Genomic DNA, 20,929 nt, shown 5'->3' with positions numbered 1-20,929 from the left:
CGTCTCATACTCACTTGGCAATTGGCTGAATCCAAATCTCTACCTGCTTCACGCCAGCCCCCGGGCGTCATACATTGGCTAGAGGAACACACACAACTAGAATGTTTGGTTTCATTTTCAGATGCTGACCATTAACCTCAAGTGGGAACTTAGGGCTGCCCACCAGACATATTATGGTATTCATTCTCACTGGATTTTTTTTTTTTTTGCGGTACGTGGACCTCTCACTGCTGTGGCCTCTCCGGTTGCGGAGCCCAGGCTCCGGATGCACAGGCTCAGCAGCCATGGCTCACGGGCCCAGCCGCTCTGCGGCATGTGGGATCTTGCCGGACCGGGGCACGAACCCGCGTCCCCTGCATCGGCAGGCGGACTGTCAACCACTGCGCCACCAGGGAAGCCCTCACTGGACTTTTTACAATCTTCTCCTCTTTCCTTAACCTCCAACACCTCCTTTCTCAACTTTATTCTCAACTGATGCCTTCCTTCCCACTTTTGCTGGAAATATTGAAGCAATAAGAGGGAGCTTCCCCCAGGTCCCACTGAACCTGCCACAGATGGACTCCTGTTGAAGGCCAGCTCCTCCACTCTGATGTCCCCCCATGTCCTCAAGGATGTGCTCCAGCAATCTTGCTCATCATCTGTGCGTCATTCCCATCAGCATCAAACATGCTGGCACTTCTCCCATCGTATTGAGGAAACAAAAACACTCTCTGGGCCCCATCCCACTTCCTCCCTTTAGCTACTACTCAGTGTCTCTTGTCCCCTCATCACAGAACTCCCCAAAACATCACCTGCTGTCCATTCTTGTTATTCCCAGCTCTCCTTTCTCAGGCTCTCAGGTTCAATCAAGCTTTGGCCCAGCTATTCCACTGCTCGTATCAAAATCCCCAGTTAAACACAAGCTGCTAAATCCAACAGTTCTCAGTCCCGTTTCACAGTCCTGTACACAGCATTTGACGTCACTCCCGCTTCTTCTCCTTGAGGCACTCGAATCACCTGGCTTCTAGAATGTAGCACTTCTGGATTTTTCTCTTATTTTCCTGGCCATTCCTTAGTCTCCCAGAACTCAAACCTTGGACCTCTTCTCAGTCTACACTTGAGACCGTGGTTGTCATCATTAAAGTGTCATGGCTTTGGGCTTCCCTGGTGGCGCAGTGGTTGAGAGTCCGCCTGCCGATGCAGGGGACGCGGGTTCGTGCCCCAGTCCGCAAGATCCCACATGCCACGGAGCGGCTGGGCCCGTGAGCCATGGCCGCTGAGCCTGTGCGTCCGGAGCCTGTGCTCCACAATGGGAGAGGCCACAGCAGTGAGAGGCCCGCGTACCTCAAAAAAAAAAAAAAAAAGTCATGGCTTTAAATATCATCCATGTTCCAGTGGCGCCCAGAGTTACTATTTCCAGCCAGACCTTTCTCCTGACATCCACACTTATGTATCCATCTAAGAGCTTTCGGGATATCTCTGTTTCTATGTCTAATAGACGTAACCTGTCCAGACTGAATTCCTGATCTTACCTCCTCATCTTACCCCTCCAGACCTGCCCATCTCAGTTAGTGGCAGCTCTGTTCCTTAGCCGCTCAGGCCACATTCCTCACTGCTTCCAAACCCTGGCCGTCTCATACCTGGATGATTGCAGGGCCCTCCTAACTGGTGTCTGGGCTTCTACGCCTGGCACCTTTACAGCGTGTCCGCAACACGGCAACTAGAGTGATTCTTCTGTAACGTTGGTTAAATCGCCTCTTCTGCACTTAGACCCCCCCAGGTGGCTCCCCATCGCACTCAGATGAAGAACCACAGTTCTGCAAAGCTGTGGACAACCTAAACCACCTGTTATTTCTCTGACTTTCTTTCTCTTCCTTCTTAGCTTCTACTCACCCCACTCCAGCCACAGCATGCCAAAGACGCACCAACCCATCCGCCTGAGGGTTTCTGTGTAGACTGTTGCGTGTGCTTAGAGCTCTAAGAACTCACTGCCCAGCTACATCAAAGTCACTGTCTCAGCCACGCCTACTCTGGCCACCCTGCGCTCTCCAACCCCCTCACCCTATTTTTAATGGTACTTCTCACCTTCTGGCATATCTTCTGCTGACTGATTGTATTTATCCTCTGTCTCCCACTTCAGTGTAAGCTTCAAAAGGACAGAGATTTTTATCTGGTCTCTTGATTGATTTATCTCCAGCATCTAGAATAATGCCTCCACCTAGTAGATGCGTTAAAGAAAATGTGTTGAAAGTATGAAAGTTTCCCTGTTTCTGCCTGATGCCCCGTGGACGCATGCAGAGAGATCTGCCTCATAATAGCTTTTCATTCCTTTTCAAGTTTCTCAAGTGTTATATTGTAAACAGTGTTCAGAAAATGACCACTAAGAAACATGGCGTCATGGACTTGACCGTATATGGTCTTTTATTCTAAACCGAAAGCAGCTCCTCTAGAATGTGGCAGCAGTATCACAAATACCAGAAACGTCCAAGCAGCATAATAGAGCCTTGACATTTTCAGGAATATGTTCAGAGTTCTTCAGAAATCCCCCAAATTATGGATACTTTCATAGTATATCCTACTCTCATGAATTTCACATGGTAGTGAAAAGGAAAGATGGAAGCTACGTGCTGCTCCAGATGCCGAGTGGCTCACTCACTGCAAGGGGGCTCCTCCCAGCGCCCGCCCCAGGCCCCTTGGTCTCAAGCCCCACGCGTGTGCCGCAGCCAAGCTATAGAATTGCAAATTATAGCAGCTCCTGAGCCCTCAGCATCTCCTGCGTATTGTTGAAACCAAGGATATCTGTGAAAGCTAAGGGTCCACGTATTATTTTATTCCATTGCACATTTTTTAAAAAATCAGTTCCCCCAGGCCTCTCAGCCTTGGTTTTAGAATATAATGTATGGGGGGGGGGACATTATTACAACTAAATGACAATGTGACTTACGGTTATAAACAACATGAGCAACCACTTAAATAACACATTAAGTTTTCAGTGTCGAGTTTACATTACAGGTAAGCATCTATCAGATTTGTTATTGATCCTCTGGTAATAAACTCTGAAAGTAGCAAAAAAAGAAAAAATATGTTCGCTTTCATTTTTAAGCTGATTTTTAAATAAATATCCTAGTTCAAGAAAACCTTTTGCCACGGTAACTTTTTCTTTTTTTAAATGATAATGCTCAGAAAGCCTTTGACAGAGAAGAGTGGGAGTAAGGAAGGGGGATGCTGTCGCCACGGTGACAGCTGTCCAGCGTAAACATCTCATATCTCTTCCGTTTATCACGTATTTCAGGGCAATTCAAGCTGCTGGAACAAGACCGAGATATAAAGGAGCCAGTGCAATATTTCAACAGTGTGGAGGAGGTGGCTAAAGCATTTCCTGAACGCGTGTACGTCATGGAGGAAATAACATTCAACGTGAAGGTAGTTCTGAAAGAACCAAAGATTTATCCTCACTAAGATAATTTAGCTTTCAGGTTGTTGTGTACACAGTAAGTGCTCATCTGTGCCTCTTAGGAGGTTCCGTCTTCCTAATGAGTTGGTGTCAATGGCCAAAACTGGTCTTATAAGAACTGTGCTGTAGCTGAGCTGACCCCCACCCCAAAGGTTACTACACTTAGTTAGCATTATCTTTGGCTAGAATAACTGCTAAGGCAGATCAAAGGTTATTTTCCTTTTTTAACATTTGGACTTTATTCCCTAAGATGTAACCATTTTTTGGCCATATCTTCTGTGAGGCTAGATGCTCCACTTGGAAGAGCAAGCAAAAGGCATATGGTGAATCTAATACCAAACACTTATTGAGAGAAAGAGGGACTTCCAGAGCATGCCCTGACATCAGCATGTATTCATTCTGTCTATATCAGTCTACAAAGGAGGGAAAATTGATGTATCGAATGTTGCCCAATAGGTACTTATTGATCCTTGTTTGTCAGAGGAAAGCTGAATACTGTTTACTGTGCTGTGTTGGTTTTGCATTCTTAAAGGGACAGTTCTGTCCCCTCCTACACAGTGAGCGAGCTCCTTGACGAGAGTCTGGTTAGAAGAGGGACTAACCAGAGAAGCGATGCCACCAACCAGGTCCAGCCTTGTTTCAGCCTGCAAACCCACTGCACTTTCTTCAGCCACGTCCACGATTACACTGACTCATTTGAGAAAGTGTTCACATTGAAAGGATTTTCTGTTTAACCTCATTTCAGCAGGAAGTCCAACTGAGTCACTGTTCTCTGAATATTTCAAGATTTAGGGAGCAGATGCCGGATTCTTGGAAATCCACTCTATGTGAAAAACAGACTACATGGTATCTTGGCCCAAGAACGCAAGTGTCTTTACAGGTGGGTCACTCCACCCACACTCCCAGGAAGCAGGGAGATGCCCAAGACAGCTTCCTTAGTGGAGAAGTGGCCCATTGAATTAGCTAAGTCATTCTTTCCCCCAGTTCTAAAACACAGCTGCCATAATCTGCTTCCTTTAGTTTTATTATTAAAATGATGTTGTATTTAGTAAAGTTCTTTACTCACCAAATTATGCTTATGTTCAGAATATTTACAATTTTTAACTCCTTCAGTGGCCCGGGCTGTGAGTCCTTAAGACAGCTTCTGTTGGTTTACATTGAAGATTTGTGAGAAAGTGTTCATTTTTAAACTTTCCAAGATTCATTGGCCAGAAGTTAATCAAATCCTATTTCATTAGTGTCTTGATTTGATTTAAATCTCTCCTTAAAACTTACATTTAGAATTAACTAAATGAAAAAAATTTTGTTTAGAAAGCAAAGTTAATACTGCAAAACTCTCTTCTGATACATTTCGTTTGCTGATAAATGATGAGGAATCTAGCATAAAATTTTTTTATGATTTTTTTTAAATGTCCTCAAGTATTAAAATCTAATATTCAGTCTTTGGTGGCATACTGTTTACATGAAAGATTTTTAAAAGATGCCTCTAAGAGCTGTTTGTGAATTTGTATTGAACCAGCAATGAATGAAAAAATAATACTGAAACTAATACATTTTGATAGGGGTTTTTTTCCCCACAGAATACCATGATTGGCTATATTGATTCAAATGTATATAATAGAGATATCATTTAAAAGTTTAGCACAACAGTGTGAATGTACTTACCACTACTGACCTGTGTACTTAAAAACGGTTAAGATGGTAAATTTCATGTGATGTATATTTTACCACAATTTTTTTAAAAAGCAAAAAAAAAAAAAGTCAGTTGGACTCCCCACTGAAATGAGGCCGAACAGAAAATCCTTTCAATCTGAACACTTTTTAAAATATGTCAGTGTAATTGTGGATATTACAGATAAGTGTATGGGGTAGAAGCTTATAGCATCCGTAGAGCTGGTTGGATTTGGGTTGAGTTCTGTGCTATGCATACATAAATATTTAATACCTCTAGTCTATCACTCATAAAGTTGTAAGAGGTCATCACTTAAGTCGTCTCTCAATGCTATTCCAAGAAGACGCGATAAAGGAACCTCAAGAAATTTACAGAGATATACACAAAGGTCTGTGTGCTTAGTGAGTAAACACCCACGTAAATAAATAAACCGAGGAGATTTGGGGGAAGGATGCCTGGATACTGCCTGGATTTTAAAAGAAAATGTTGGATGCCATGGTCTTCTTTAAAAATTGATTCTAATGTATACACGAACATATATGTAGAGCTTAATGTGAGACCTAATTGGGGGCAAGGAAGTGCTATGCTTGGTTATTACTTCTCCTGGAGAGGGAGAGAAAAAATGAAAAACAGTACAACCTATTCATAACTATAGCTATTACAAACATTATTAAATATAATGTAATATGAAATATTATATAAATATAGCTATTATCCAGCAAGCAATTTTTTACAAGATAGGAGAATTCAAACCTCCTTGGAAAATTCAGCCTCTTCTCTCTGCTTCAGATACAGTGTAAATTAGACCAAGAGGCTAAACAACTATAGAAATGACTAACAGTTAAGAATTGACAGCTAGCTGGCGTCATGATCGTCAAAAGGCACAATTATTATTTGAAATAAAGAAATATATATTTATGCACATATATTCATATATAGTTACAAGTGCAAATTGAAATGAAGCATGATAAGAATACAGAGTAAAACAAAAGTATTGAAAGAATAAGAACTAGTTTTGTTATTTTCAAGACTATAGCAAACTTTTATCTAAAATTTAACAGATAGTATTAGTACTATTTACATATTTATTTCAAAATAATGTATTCCTTTTATCTTAAAGAAAATATGTCTTTAAAAGATGACTTGATGTGTTTAAAAATGATCTGCCCAATTGTCCCATCATTGATTAACTGTGTGAAATGAGTTAATATATGTTAAACGTTTAATTCTTTAAGCAGCAAATATATTTTGAGCCCCTACTACATGGCCCACCCTGTCCTAGGCACTGGGGGTAAATATTGAATAAGTAAATCCTTGCCTGCTTGGAGATTACATTCTATTGGGGAGGCAGGGAATAAATAAGCAAATAAAAACACTACCTCCAAATAAAGCAATGGAGAAGACATTTGGATATACAAGTCCGGAGCTTGGGGCAGGGTCTGGCTTGGGGTGTAATATATATTTGGGGCTTATCAGCTCCTAGGTGGCATTTGAAGTCATGGGGCTAGCTGAGTTCACCTACATCTCAACCAAGGGTGCTTCTCCCCACCCCCCAGGGACATTTGACAATGTTTGGATACAATTTTGATTGTCACAGCTTGGGGAAGGGGTGGGTGCTACTGGTGTCTAGTGAACAGAGGACAGAGATGCTGATAAACATCCTACAGTGCCCAGGACAGCCCCCCAACAAAGCATTATCCAGCAAAAACATCCAGAGTGCCAAGGTTGAGAAACCCTAACCTAGAGTCTAGATTAAGACAGGAGATCTGAGGACTGAGCCCTGGAGCATTCCAGCACTGGGGTCTAGAGGAGGCAGAAAGGAGTAGCAGATAGAAAGACGGCAGAGCATGTGGTATCCCTGCAGCCAAATGACAATAGCGTTTCAAAGAAGAATGGGCAATTGTGTCAAATGCTTAGTGATTGAGTTAGATAAGCACTGGGAACTAACCATTAAATTTAGCCTTTAGAAGCTTTGAGAGGAAGGAAATAATAATCAGCTCAGAGACCCAGAAAACAGTTAACCAGGGAGGTATAGTAGGGTGGTCCCACGGTTTTGTCAAAGTAAATTTCAAGTGAGATTACTCGGCACTAACCCTTTTTTCTTCCAGCCGTCTTCAGCTGGAGAGTTGGGTATATAGTCAGAGTTGGGTTCTACCAGGCAGCGTAACAGAGATGAGCAAAGGCACAGATGAAGTGCCCTGGAGTGGCAGGTAGCAATGAGCCATGAATACAAGACGTGTAACCCCAATGAAAATTGGAGATCCTGACAGGGTTAAGGAACTTTTGATGTGGATTTGTTTAAGGAAGTGATGTGCAAAATAGGAGAGTGGTAGAGCGTCAAGTCCTTGAAATTAAACTTGAGGCAGTAATATAGGAAATGATAGGAGTAGCTGTTTTTCAAATCTAAATAGGCAACTGAGGTGGGAGGAACAGAAAATGGGAGACGAGAAGGTCAAGAAAATGAAAGAATATGTGGGCAGGTAACCTCTTGCTGATCATTTTGTCCATTTCCTCCAATCCCTCCTAAGCTGATGGCATTCGACGTTTTTACAGCAGTCACCTGCCTCATTCACCACTTTTTCCCTCTGTTAATAACATCCAGTTTTTGGTTTCCATGGTAAGAATTTTGTTTACCTGCTTTCCTACCTATTTGTTTTTAACTGTAATAGGCATTTTCTCAATTACCTCTTTTAGTTTTTTCATCAGCTGTCTCTGTTCTCATGTTTACTTTCAAAGTCAGAAGATGTCTTAGTTCTGAATTGGTCATTCCAACCGAAGGCTCAGTCCTCTACCCTTTAATAAGAAAAATAGCTACACCAACAGTTTTTCAGCCCGACTTCTTTCTTTAAACAAGTTGCCCGTTATCTAAAGAGCATGTCAGACTGTGTATCGTAGCTCAGGCTCTGGATTCAGAGTTGAGGTCAGACACCAGCTCCAGGCATTGACTGTGACCTTGGGCAGGTCACATGACCCCAGGTGTCTTCACCTCCAAAATGTACAAATCATAGATTTGTCATGAGAGTTAAATGAAGCAATGCATTCATGTGCTTTGCAAGTGTCTCATGTAGGGGCTGGCTAACTGCAATCTTGGGGGAAGGCACCTGTCTTGCAAATAAAGTTTTATTGGAACACAGCCATCCCCCTACACTTAGTGTTGTCTGTGGCTGCTTTCATGATACAACAACGGCACAGTCTGGTAGTTGCAAAAGAGACCATATGGCCCACAAGCCTGAAATTATTACTCCCTGGCCCTGTAAGAAGAGGTTTGCCAACCCCTGATTCAAAACATAAAATCCAACTAAATGAAGTTTCACATTTTAAAAAAATTTCCCAGCACAGATGATTTCACTTACTCTTTATTTAGTACTTTATACTCTGTGACTGAATATTAGAACAGAGTATTTATGTGTTGTTGTTTCAGAATACCCTTTCACCTCAGATACTTTTTTGGAGACTTATTATGCCAGTACCTAGTGAATTATTTTACATGTCTTCCAGCCTCTCAAACCCAGCCCAGTAATAATGAGAAATGTTCCCACACGTGTATTTTCTGCCATCAAACTAATGACTAACAAATTAAGCCTTGATGTAAGTCTGTCTTTCCTGTGACATTTGCAGAGAGAGCGGGAAGAAAGGGCAGCCTTGGATTTGGCACTGGGTAGCTTGCAGCTCTCGTAAAGTGGGGAGGAGGCTTCCTGCTTTCAGTGCCCTCAGGCACAAGCTTTCTACATTAAAATGACGGCTCCCCAGTCCTAGGGAGCCCAAATGCACTAATCTGGATGCTATAACGTTGCTATTTTCGTTCCAGTTAGTGAGGTCCAAGCTTTCAGCTGTTCCAGCATAGATTTCCCCGGAAGCAGAATAACAAGTTTGCATTGTCTCAGCTGGGGAAAGTGCCCCACTCAGGAACTGTGAGATTTGGGCCAAATGTGGAATGTAGTCGCCGCTTCAGCCCACACAGACCTCGTAAGAACCGTTACCCTGTGGCTGGGTCAGAGCTCAGCTGACAGTCCTGTCACCTGCGAATCAGCTCCTGCTAACTGGGCTTGGCGCTGGCAGGGGTGGCAGTGCCTCACGGCAGAGCTGCTGGAGTGGAGCGCAAAGGATCTCAGGATCAACTTCTTTTAATAGGGAAAAAAAATCGTGTAAGATTCAGAGAACTTGAGTGATAGCTGAGCTTCTCAATACTGAAAAATGTGACCAAGAATAAAGTGACAAACTGTTATAAATAATCCAGCAGGACTAGGAAATTTATAGACTCTGAGTTTTGATAATCATCAGATGTTAGACCTAGAAAGGCCCTTACACATTGCTTTGTCCTACTCCTTCTTTTAATAAATAGGGAAACTAAGAAACAGATGTCAGCCAACTTCATTGATACATACAAAACCACAAAACAACTTAGCTGCAAAGCCAGATCCCCTAATTCAATCCAGTCATCCTTCTACTCCCTCATATTCTGTCTGTGGATTTGAGATAAGGCCCGTGATTATGATCAGAAAATCCTTTCACATTGACACTATAGCTTGCACGGTAAATTCATTTTCTTTTTTTAAAAATCTAAATAAACATATTCAATAATTATTGCCTAGCCAGATCCTTTCGTCTTTCATATTTCTGAACAGCTTATGGTCTGACACACAGGATTTGGCAACTTTCTGAATGTTATATGTGCCGATTTTTAGATCTTACATCATTCCAGAGTATGTTGCCAATATTTCAGAAATAAAATCCTACAAGTTAACTTGATGTTTTCTATCAGCAGTGGTACAGTTTCTAATTAGATAGCACATGTCAAAATGAGCCCCTTCAAAAATGCTACTGTAACATATTAACCCAGAATTGTTTTAAAGTATTAACCAGTGTTCACAGAGAAACAAGATGGGTTCTTGCATTGTCGCTTGAAGCAGTGGTAAAGACACAAGGAAGTAGCCAAAATGCATCATTGAATAAATAAGCAAGAGTTCTAAAGTTTAATATGTTTCCTGCAACTTGATGCTGAACTTTGGATTTTTTCCAAGGCTTCTAACTTACTGAGAATCAGCCAGCTTTTCCCCCAAGCCGTAGATTTGAGGCAATCTGTGTGCCTTTTATCTTAATATATTCATTCCCCTTTTTAAAGCTGCCATCTGAAAAAGTGCTGAAGAAATAAATATCTTCCCCCTCTGCCAGCCAGTTAGACTGTACTTTGTTTCCATACCTAAGATAGTTAACAAATTAAACATATGTCATGTTACTTCCTTGACTCATTTTAACAGAACACACTACAGACAAGGCCTTGGAGATACATTAATGGAAAGCATTTGGGCTGCTCTTGATTCTAACTCTTGTCATAATTATTTTACTCTCTGCCATCTTTCTGATCACGTCTGTCTTTTAAAAGGCAAAAACAGCGTACGACTAGACTTTATTCTGTGTGCATGGGCCATCCTGTATTCGTCCTGTAGAGTAATACAAAATAGTGGGACTGAGTTCTTTGGTTGTTTTGTTTTATTCTTATACTAAGAGTATAGTTGAGTCGCGGTGGTCACATCATTCCTGGGGCTTCCCTGGTGGCGCAGTGGTTGAGAGTCCGCCTGCGGATGCAGGGGACGTGGGTTCGTGCCCTGGTCCGGGAGGATCCCACATGCCGTGGAGCGGCTGGGCCCGTGAGCCGTGGCCGCTGGGCCTGCGTGTCCGGAGCCTGTGCTCCTCAACAGGAGAGGCCACAACGGTGAGAGGCCCGCGTACCGAGAAAAAAAAAAAAAAGAAAAATACCATTCCTGGTTTCTGTCTTGACCATTCAGAAAAGGAATCCTCATGCTGTAAGTTTATAATGATGTCAGACAGGTGTTTTATTCCTCTGATTCTTCACAATGGATAAGGATCATTTGCTCTGGCATTTTCTACCTCTGTGGAGTCTTTAGAGCATGAGTAGTTCTAGGTAGCCAGCTTTTGGGGTAGCTGTGAATTTTAACAAAAATCCTGTCCAAAATGACTGTAATTTTCTTTTCAGTTTCTTAAAATGTATTGTACTTTCTATCATCCGAAAGAGAAGTACTGGAACAAAATTTAAACTTATCATCTCCTGATGTGTATGACTTTTACCTTTATATGCGGAGACCCTACAACCCTGAGAATTATGTGCTCTATGGTCTCATTTAAATTGTTTGTTTGTTGCCTCTTATGTTTGTTAGAATACCTGCTTTAACAGTCCGTATTTCCAGTGTTGATTTCCACTTCTATTCCGCTGTGGGCTGGAAACTGGTAACCAAGCTGGATAGAGTTTTAGTTAGATGGGAGTAAGTACCCTTAAGGTCCTTAAAGCCTTTTCCATAAGCCCTAATATCACATCTTTTTGGTGCTCAGAGGCCTTTAGTTCACTACCTTGTTCTTGGTTACATTTCAGAGAGATCAGAAATTACCGATTAGTACGCAACCTGAATTTTGTCAGATATAAGAATGAATTTTAAAAATGAAGAGTGAATGAATTTAGAAGTAGCCAGTTTTTATTTGTATTTTCCAGTTTTTAAAAAATTCATCTTTTCCTTACCATGAGTCAGATGTCATTTATTTTCAAGAGTCATTCAGAATGATAAAATTGGATACAATGGTGAGGCTAATTATTTCAGTGTTTGAAGACAGCCCCAGTGCTCTTTTCGTCATCTGAGGTTTCAAGACCTCTGAAAAACTACCAGTTGGCAAGCCCTCGGCTGCACCGTCACAAATTAAATCATGGCCGTTGTACTTGTCATCCTTGCCCTATTTCCTGTTTAAAAAAATAAAACACTCAGGATTGACATTTGTCTTAACTCTTCATGCCCTTTCTTTCTCATTTTCTGCCATTTTCCCAAAAGAAAGAGTTACAAAAATCGAAGTTTGGGGGGAAATGATCTAATATTAATCAAATATTGTCTATTTAACCAAATATCAATCGGATCAATCCTGATTTTTTTTTTCAGGAGTTGAGATTTTAACCTCTGTTACGCGTTTCATCTTTAAAACAACTATTCTTAGGGAACAGGTTGCCAGTCACCAGGGACAGAGAGAAACAGAAGAGGTAGGGAGAGAGAGTATGTGTATGTGTGTAAAATTTTATGTCAGTGTTTTCAAATGTTGCTTGACCTTGGGGTATTAATTCTGAATGGTATTATGAACAGTAAAACCCTGATAGTTTCCTGGATTAGACCTATTAGAGTTGTTTAGATAACACACTTTGAATGACTTCCTCTCAGGAAATATTGAAACTGGAAATGTTAACCAGGCACGCATACCCAAGCACTTAGAATGCATTTTCTTTTGCTATTAAAAAATGTTTAAAGGAAAGAAATTATGCAAATAAATCACATCTGTAGAAACCAGAGGAGACTGTTTGGCTCAACTGTCAAAGGAAGAACACTTATTTATGAGCTTCTTCCTCTGTCACTGACAGTGACCGCGAGATTGGTCGGTACATTAGTCTCCTAATATATGCAGAGCTAATTGTCAGCGTGAATGGTGACATCACAGTTGGAAGCATGGAACCACAGATGGTACGCACATATGTTATGCATTTTTATGTATGGGAGTAGGAGTAACTTCCTTTAGAAGTACAGACATACACAAAGACGTAGACAAAACTGTTGAGTGTGCCCAGAGAGTGACATTTACTGAAGATAATTTAGATCTGTTTAATCTGTGTGAATCGTGTCTCACAAACTATGTGGACATTCTCTTTCAGATCATTTGGTGTGCAGTACTCACTAGACCTATAATTTCTTCATTCTGGAAGGTGTATGTTTATAAAAGTAAATGAGGAAAAATAGAAAAAATACCAATTGAAAGAAGCTAGAAAGAGACATTTCTTCTTGTTATTCCTTCATGTTTGAGAAGCACTGTTGGCTCCCTGTATGTTCACTGGAAACAGTTTGTTGTATGAGGGAACATGTGTGTGTTTCCTCAAATCTCATGAGAACCCTTTCTCAACATCCTTGTCTCCATTCTGATCCAAATGGATGAACTGCCAACTTTTTTTATAAAGTTCCAATAAAAAGGAAGTATAGCAATGCATCTGAGCATTTTGGAGACCAGTTTATCCTAAAACAGTATATTCTGAATCATTTCAACATGTTCACTTCCTTTGAGATACAACTGTAATGATATTTCAGTCCCTATTCTGACATTAAGTTTTATTCTGGGATAACACATTCAATAAAAACTTGAGCAATTCTTTAGTACAGAAGGAAGGATAATGCTTAAAGGTAGCAGTTTGGGCTTGAAAACAGTAGTGCATGAAAATAGAAAATAACATGAAAATACAGAGATGTGAAAGGTAATGTGAAGCAGAATTATAAGAATTAAAACATTTTAAGAACTACTGTTAATAAAAGTAATAATAATGGTCTCCCCTTATTGGGGGCGTACCACTGTGGGAAGTTGTTTACCTACATTGCTTAAGCTTGAGAAGTAGCTGACGGTGTTCTCATTTTACAGATGAGGAAACTGAGGCTCAAAAAGGTAAAACACTTCATCTGAGGTCACCTAATAGTAAACAGGATTCAAACTCAGCTTGTAGTTTAGTTATTAGTATTGTACCCTTAATAGTATTGTACCAATTAATTTCCAAAGAACATGGTTCCTTTTATTCATCTATACCAGGGGTCAGCAACCTTTTTCTGTAAAGGCGCACAAAGAGTAACTAGGTTAGAGTTTGCAGGCCATACAGTCCCTGTTGCAGCTACTCAGCATTGCCAGTGGAGAGTGAAAGCAGCCACAGACCGTGCAGAAACAAATGGGTGTAGCAGTGTCCTAATAAAACTTTATTTACAAAGTCATGTGGTGGGCCAGAGTTGGACTGTGGGCAGTAGTTTGCTGACCTCTGATCTGTGTTATTATAAGCTTAACTAGTTGCCAGCTGGAAGTAAAAGGGATAAACCAAAAATTAAAATTAATAGCCAGTGAATCTTCATAAGGACCCTTGGTGACCAAAGTCAGGAGAATAAAATAACTGAAACCTTGAAGCTACAGGTTCTGTAGGAAAAGACAGTCAGCTTTAATACGTGCCAAGTACTGTCATGTATAAATGATATATTAGCTTCAAAGAAAACCCTCTTCTATATTCTTCAAAACTGTCAAGGTCATAAAAAACAAGGCAAGATAAAGAAACTCACAGAACAGAGGCCTAGATGCAATGTGGTATCCTGGTTTGGTCCAGGAACAGAAAAAGGACATTCATGGAAAAATTTAGTGAAATCCAAATAAAGCTTATAATGTAGTTAATAGATTGTACCAATGTTCATTTCTTAGCTTTGATAACGTGCCATGGTTTTGTAAGATGTTAACAGGAGAAGCTAGGTGAAGGGTATACAGGAACGCTCTGTACTGCCTTTGCAACTTTTCTACAAATCTGAAATTATTCCAAATAAAAAGTTAAATTTAATTTATTTATTATTAATTAATTGATTTAAATTCCTAAACTAACTCCAATATAGAAGTCCAGATGAATGCTGAATCTGAAAATAAACACAGCTAAGTTGAGGTCTTGTTAAAAAATAATAATAATAACACTTATCTGAGTCCACTTAAATGGATTTTAAACCTTAGGAGCCTGAACTGCTGTTAAAACAATATCGTGCTGCCATTTATGTACTGATAATGCCTCCTTCAGAGGGATTCCCTTCACTCCAGAGACAACAGAACTGTTTGTTTTATATAGCACTAATGTTGATCGACAAACTCCTTTTCCCAAAGGTTAAAATTATATAGAGATGACCCAGAATGGGTAAGAAATTATTTACAAGGATTCTTACTACCTAGTTTTCTAAAGACATAATGATTCCTACTCAGTAAGCAATATGAACAATGTCAGTCACTTGACCCAAGATGCTTTTTTATTAACATAAAAGAAAAAATCCATCTCAGGCTTAATGTAAGCCTGATACTAAAATGTGATAAAGATAACATAATAATAAAACTGTAGACTAATCTCACCTGTGACTAAGATACCTCAATCATAGATCAAATGCTATCAAGGAGAATCATGCAGTATATTTTTTAAGTGCAACATGATCACGTCGAGATTTTTTCGGGCATGTAGTGTTGTTTTACTATTTGGGAATCTACTATTAAAATATAAAATACATCAAAATGAAAAATAAACATATGACTATCTTATTGGATACAGAAACAGCATTTGGTAAAAAAAAAATTAATTTCATTGTAGAAACTTTTCGAAAACTAGAATTGGAAAGACACATCACTAATAAGATTTTTTTAAATATCCATTTCAAACCAACAAATTTCTCATAGTTGATATTAAAACACAGATGATATTCACATTAAAATGTGAAGCAACACTCTTGCCACCACCACTCTGTTGTGGGGAGAAAGGATGAAAACTTTAAAAATGAAAACAAATTTTTCGACTGCATAAGATATAATTACCTAGGAATCCCAAGAGAATCAACTGGGAAAAACTATTACAATAAGATTACTGGACACACAGAATAGCAGCAAAGTATATTCAACAAGACAGTAAACAGTAATGTCCAGGGATTGATAACAAAGGCAAATTTAAATACTAATAAGGGAAATAAAAGATATGAATACATGGTGAGAGTTTTCATCTGCCTATTTGGAAATACTAATATAATGATGTTACTTCTTGTCAAAACACCATGTAGATGTACTTCCAGTAAAATTACCAGTGCAAACCATGGACAGGATGATTCTAAAGTTCATCTGGAAAAATAGGCAAAAATATCTAAAATTTCCTATTGCCATGTTTTCTTTTAAGTTTTTATTTTTAAATAATTTCAATCTTAAAGAATTATTGCAAGAATAATATAAGATCTCCCTAACCACTTTAGATTCACCAACTGTTAACATTTTGCACATTTGTTTTATCATCCTCTACTCCTGCATGTGCATATACATACATATGTATGTTTTTCTGAACCATTCAAGAGTGAATTGCCTACATTATGCCCTTTGCCCCTTAATAGTGTATATTTCCTAAGCATAAGGATATTTTCTTATGTAACCACGGTACGTTGATAACAATACTTTTATTTACAGTCTGTGTTCTAACTTTGCCAAGTGTCCCAGTGTCGTACTTTATAGTATTTTTGTTTCTTCCAGTACAGAATCCATTCCAGAATCACGTACGGCATTTACTTTTCATTTCTCTTTATTTCACTTTAATCTGGAACAGTTCTTCAACCTTTCTTTGTCTTTCATCACATGGATGTTTTTCAAGAATACACACCAGATATTTTATAGAATATTTCTCATTTTGGGTTTTTCTGATATTTCCTCATGATTAGATTCTAGTAATGAATGCGTTTTTAAGGTGGAATGTTATGTGATTGAGGTCCTGAACTTCTCAGGGAATCATATCCAGAGGTACGTGACGTGAACATGCTTCTCTTTGGTAATATTAGGTTTTATCACTTGGTCAAGATGTGTCCACTTTCTACCCTCTACAATTACTTTTCCTCCCCTGGTAATTAATTAGCTTCTGGGGATGACATTTTAAGACCTTGCACATTATCTATTACCTTAATCAAACTTCTATAAATTCAGTATTAATGATTCTAGTGTATAATCTTTACTGTAATAGATACAAAATTACGATTTTTTTCAATTCCACCACTTCTTTACATTTGTCAGCTTTTCCCCCATTCATTTTGTTCATTCATTCATCTTTTTGTTAACAATATGGACTTAGACGTTCCTGTTTTATTCAATAGATTATAACTCATTACAGTCTTCATTTACTGTGGTACTCAAACTGTCCCAGATTTAGCCAGTGGGGGCTAGTTCAGGCTGGCTCCTGTGTCTTTTTGACATGATCCCATCATCTTATGAGCACTTTCGGGCACAACAGAATGTTCCAAGCTAATCTTGTATCTTTCCTGCCCTAGCCCTGGAATCAGTCATTTGTCCCAGGAGCCCTAGTTCCTTTTAATGGGGAATGAGTTGGGCACTAAGTATACTTGGCGATAGTTGGAATCTTTGCTTCTAGTCCCTTGGAAAGAACAAAGCTAAGTAGTATGTGTGTGTGTGGTTTCTTCAATTATGAGTTGGTACTAATATGTCCAATTCCAATCCAACCCTGTGGAGTTCTTGCTTGCTTTTCCCAATTCCATACTTCCGTCTCCCCTGCCACGGTGAAAACTCTGGCTCCCAAAATATCGACACATTTACTCATTTGTTCAGTTCTACAATACACATAGAGTTGTTTGAGAATCACTCTACCTATATCCCTATACAAAACAAATCTACTAAAAAGAACACAATCTTGGTTGGTCTTTTCTTTTCCTTACTTGTAGTATATAGTCAGTGTTCCAAAGTTACTTGGATTATTTCTCTGTCCCCAGGGCTGTTAGTTTATTCATTTGAAATACAGTTGGGTTCATCTGTTTCCATTTGCATTCAGCTTTTTTTTTAAATTTCTTGTTAACTTTTATCGTACTTTTTGAATATATAGGCCATTAGCCTACTTCCTAAAAGACAAAACTCTATAGCAAGGTTTACTCACAGAGGTGTCACTCTCCCCCATGTCCCTTCCTCCCTCCCCTCCCTCCTGTAAGTGACCAATTTCATTGTTTTCTGGTTTATTTTTCTTGTGTTCCTTAAAAAAAAAATAAGCAGAAATACACACACACACACACTTTTCCTTCTTTCTTAAACAAAAAGGCAATATACCATATAAATTTTCACGTGCTTTGCTTTTTTTTTAACTTAGTATATCCTGGAATTTATTTCATACCAATTCACTGAACTAACAGTACTCATTCATTTTCACGTAATATCATTTCGTGTGTGTACCATAGTTTATTCAATCAATTGTCAATGTTTGGGCATTGAAATAGGTTCCAGTATTTTACAAATACAAATGATGCTACAACGAATAACCTTGTACATGGGTATTTTCATACGGTTGGAGAAATGTCTTCAGGGTAAATTCCTAAAAGTAGCATTGCTGGGTGGAGGGATAAATGCATGAATAGATTGGTTAGGTATTGCCAAATTCCTGGCCACCAGGCTTGTACTATTTGCATTTCCACCAGCTATGAACAAGAGTGCCTGTTTCCCCATAGCTTTACCAACTGAGGGCAGTGTCTAGCTTTTGAATATTTATCAGTGTTCTAGGTGAGAAATGGTATCTCAGTGGAATTATAGTTTACCTTTCTGTTTAGTATAAGAAAAGTTGAACATCTTTTCATAGATGTATCTTTTTAGTAGATTGATTATTCATGGCTTTTCTGTTTTTCTGGAGGTTTTGGGGTCTTTTTTAAAAACTGCTTATGTATTAGGGATGTTGGCTCTTTTTCTGTCATATACACTGGAAATATTTTCTGTCAGTCTGTTATTTGACTTTTGACTTTGCTTCTCTTGTTTATTTCCATCTAAAAACTTTGAGTCAGAATAACCACAAGTGAGGGCTTTTGTCATCAGATCTCAAAATGTATGACAAAGATACAGGAATTAAAACAGTATTGTTATGATAGGAAAATAGGCAGAAAGGTCATAGGGTAAAATGGCCCCTAAATAAATGCTAATATATGTATACATTTGAGTGTATGTGTTTTATAAATTTAATATATAATAAAAGTGGCACTTCAGATCAGTGATGAAAGGGATGGTTATTTGGAAATGTACTGGACACTCAGTTAACTATTTAAAAAACTGAAGTCAGATCCCTACCTTAAATAATCCACCAAAAAAATTAAATAAGTTAAATATTTAATAAATGAAACCATCAAAATGCCGGAAGAAAATATTGGTTAATGATATCAACATTTCTCAACCTGAGCACCAGTGAAAATTGGACTGGATAAATCTTTGCTGTAGGACTGTCCTGTGCCTTGTAGCATGTTTACCACCATTCTTTGTTCCCACTAGGTGTAAGCACCCTCCCAGTCATGGCCATCAAAAATGTCTGAAGACACTGTCAGATGTCCCCTGGTGGGGGGGGGGGGGGCAAAACCACTCCTAGATCAGAACCTTGATCTATATCTTCTCAACAAGTAGACACATAACACCCAAGAATGAAATCACAAAGGAAATGTTTGAAAATGCTGCATAGAAAAAAACTTTAATACTTAAAGAAGGCATAAAATTGAAATGCAAGCAACATATTGGAAAATGTATAGCATAAATGACATTCACATTGCATAAATAGTAATCAATAAGATAGCCATCACAACAGAAAAATGGGTGAGGGACACAAGTAGACAATTCACAGAGGAAAAACTCTAAATAGCTTGATAAATAAATACCAGAAAATATTCACAATACTAATATTCAAGCATATTCAACATAAGACATAAATAAATGCAGGACACATGCTTTACTTTTAATATTGGTAAACATTAAATTTATTCAGCATGGGTATGGGGAAACATAACTTCATAGAGTAGAAATATGTCTGTATAACATTGATGAAGTACAATGGGTAACACATATTAGACCTTTCACATGTATATACAGCTTTGTCCATGCAATTCTGAGACTTTATCCTAAGGAAATAATTGAAGTGTAAAAAAGTTTGCTGCAGTACTATTTATACTTGCTAAAAATTGGGAAATCCCATCTGTCTAACAATAAGGAATTGGTCAAATGAATTAAGGCATATCCATATATATTGGAATATGTTAGGTTAGTATTACAATTGATGGAGTATATGCACAGGAAAATAGATAAATTACAGTGAGAAGCAGAGCAATAAAACTGTATGTGTATTTATATATATCTGAGATAGACTGATACACTCATTTCTTTTTTTTTATTTCATTCTTTTTAATTGCTGAGTAGTATTCCAATGTATATATGTACCACATCTTCTTCATCTGTTCATCTGTCGATGGACATTTAAGTTGCTTCCGTGTCTTGGCTATTGTAAACAGCGCTGCGGTGAACATTGGGATGCATGTATCCTTTCAAACCATGATTTCCTCTGGATGTATGCCCAGGAGTGGGATTGGTGGGTCATATGGTAGCTCCATTTTTAGTTTCTTAAGGAACCTCCATACTGTTCTCCATAGTGGCTGCACCAATTTACATTCCCACCAATGGTGCAGGAGGGTTCCCTTTTCTCCACACCCTTGCCAGCATTTATTGTTTGTAGACTTTTTGACGATGGCCATTCTGAGTGGTGTGAGGTGATACCTCATTGTAGTTTTGATTAGCATTTCTCTAATAATTAGCGATGTTGAGCATCTTTTCATGTGCCTCTTGGCCATCTATATATCTTCTTTGGGGAAATGTCTATTTATGTCTTCTGCCCATTTTTTGATTCGGTTGTTTTGGGGTTTTTTTTATGTCAAGCCACATGACCTGTTTGTAAAATTTAGAGACTAATCCCTTGTCACTCGCATTGTTTGCAAATATTTTCTCCCATTCTGTAGGTTGTTTTCTCATTTTGTTTATGGTTTCCTTTGCTGTGCAAAAGCTTTTGAGTTTAATTAGGCCCCAGTTGTTTATTTTTGTTTTTATTTCCAGTACTCTAGGAGGCGGATCATAAAAGATATTGCTGAGATTTATGTCAAAGAGTGTTCGGCCTATGTTTTCCTCTAAGAGTTTTGTAGTATCTGGTCTTACATTTAGGGCTTTATTAATCCATTTTGAGCTCATTTTTGTGTATGTTGTTAAAGGATGTTCTAATTTCATTTTTTTACATGTAGCTGTCCAATTTTCCCAGCACCATTTATTAAAGAGACCATCTTTCCTCCATTGTATAGCCTTGCTTTCTTTGTCATAGATTAATTGCCCATAGGTACATGGGTTTATTTCTGGGCTTTCCACCCTGTTCCATTAATCCGTATTTCTGTTTTTGTGCCTGTACGGTACTGTAGCTTTGT

At 38.8% G+C, this 20,929-nt stretch overlaps 1 protein-coding gene across 5 annotated transcripts in view; it reads left to right on the top strand.

Moving 5' to 3' along the window:
- GAREM1 (GRB2 associated regulator of MAPK1 subtype 1) overlaps nt 1-20,929 on the top strand; it is a 209,513-nt gene that overhangs the window by 148,534 nt on the left and 40,050 nt on the right. For all 5 annotated transcript variants that reach the window (XM_033837656.2, XM_033837654.2, XM_033837655.2 and 2 more), the window contains one exon: nt 3,272-3,402. In XM_033837656.2, coding sequence (XP_033693547.1) covers nt 3,272-3,402 — 131 coding nt within the window. The remainder of the gene's footprint in view (nt 1-3,271; nt 3,403-20,929) is intronic.

The sequence above is a fragment of the Tursiops truncatus genome, chromosome 13 (genome assembly GCF_011762595.2).
Source record: "Tursiops truncatus isolate mTurTru1 chromosome 13, mTurTru1.mat.Y, whole genome shotgun sequence".
Classification (NCBI taxonomy): domain Eukaryota; kingdom Metazoa; phylum Chordata; class Mammalia; order Artiodactyla; family Delphinidae; genus Tursiops; species Tursiops truncatus.
The sequence above is the reverse complement of the archived record's forward strand: the minus strand, read 5'-3'. Positions and strand labels throughout refer to the sequence as shown.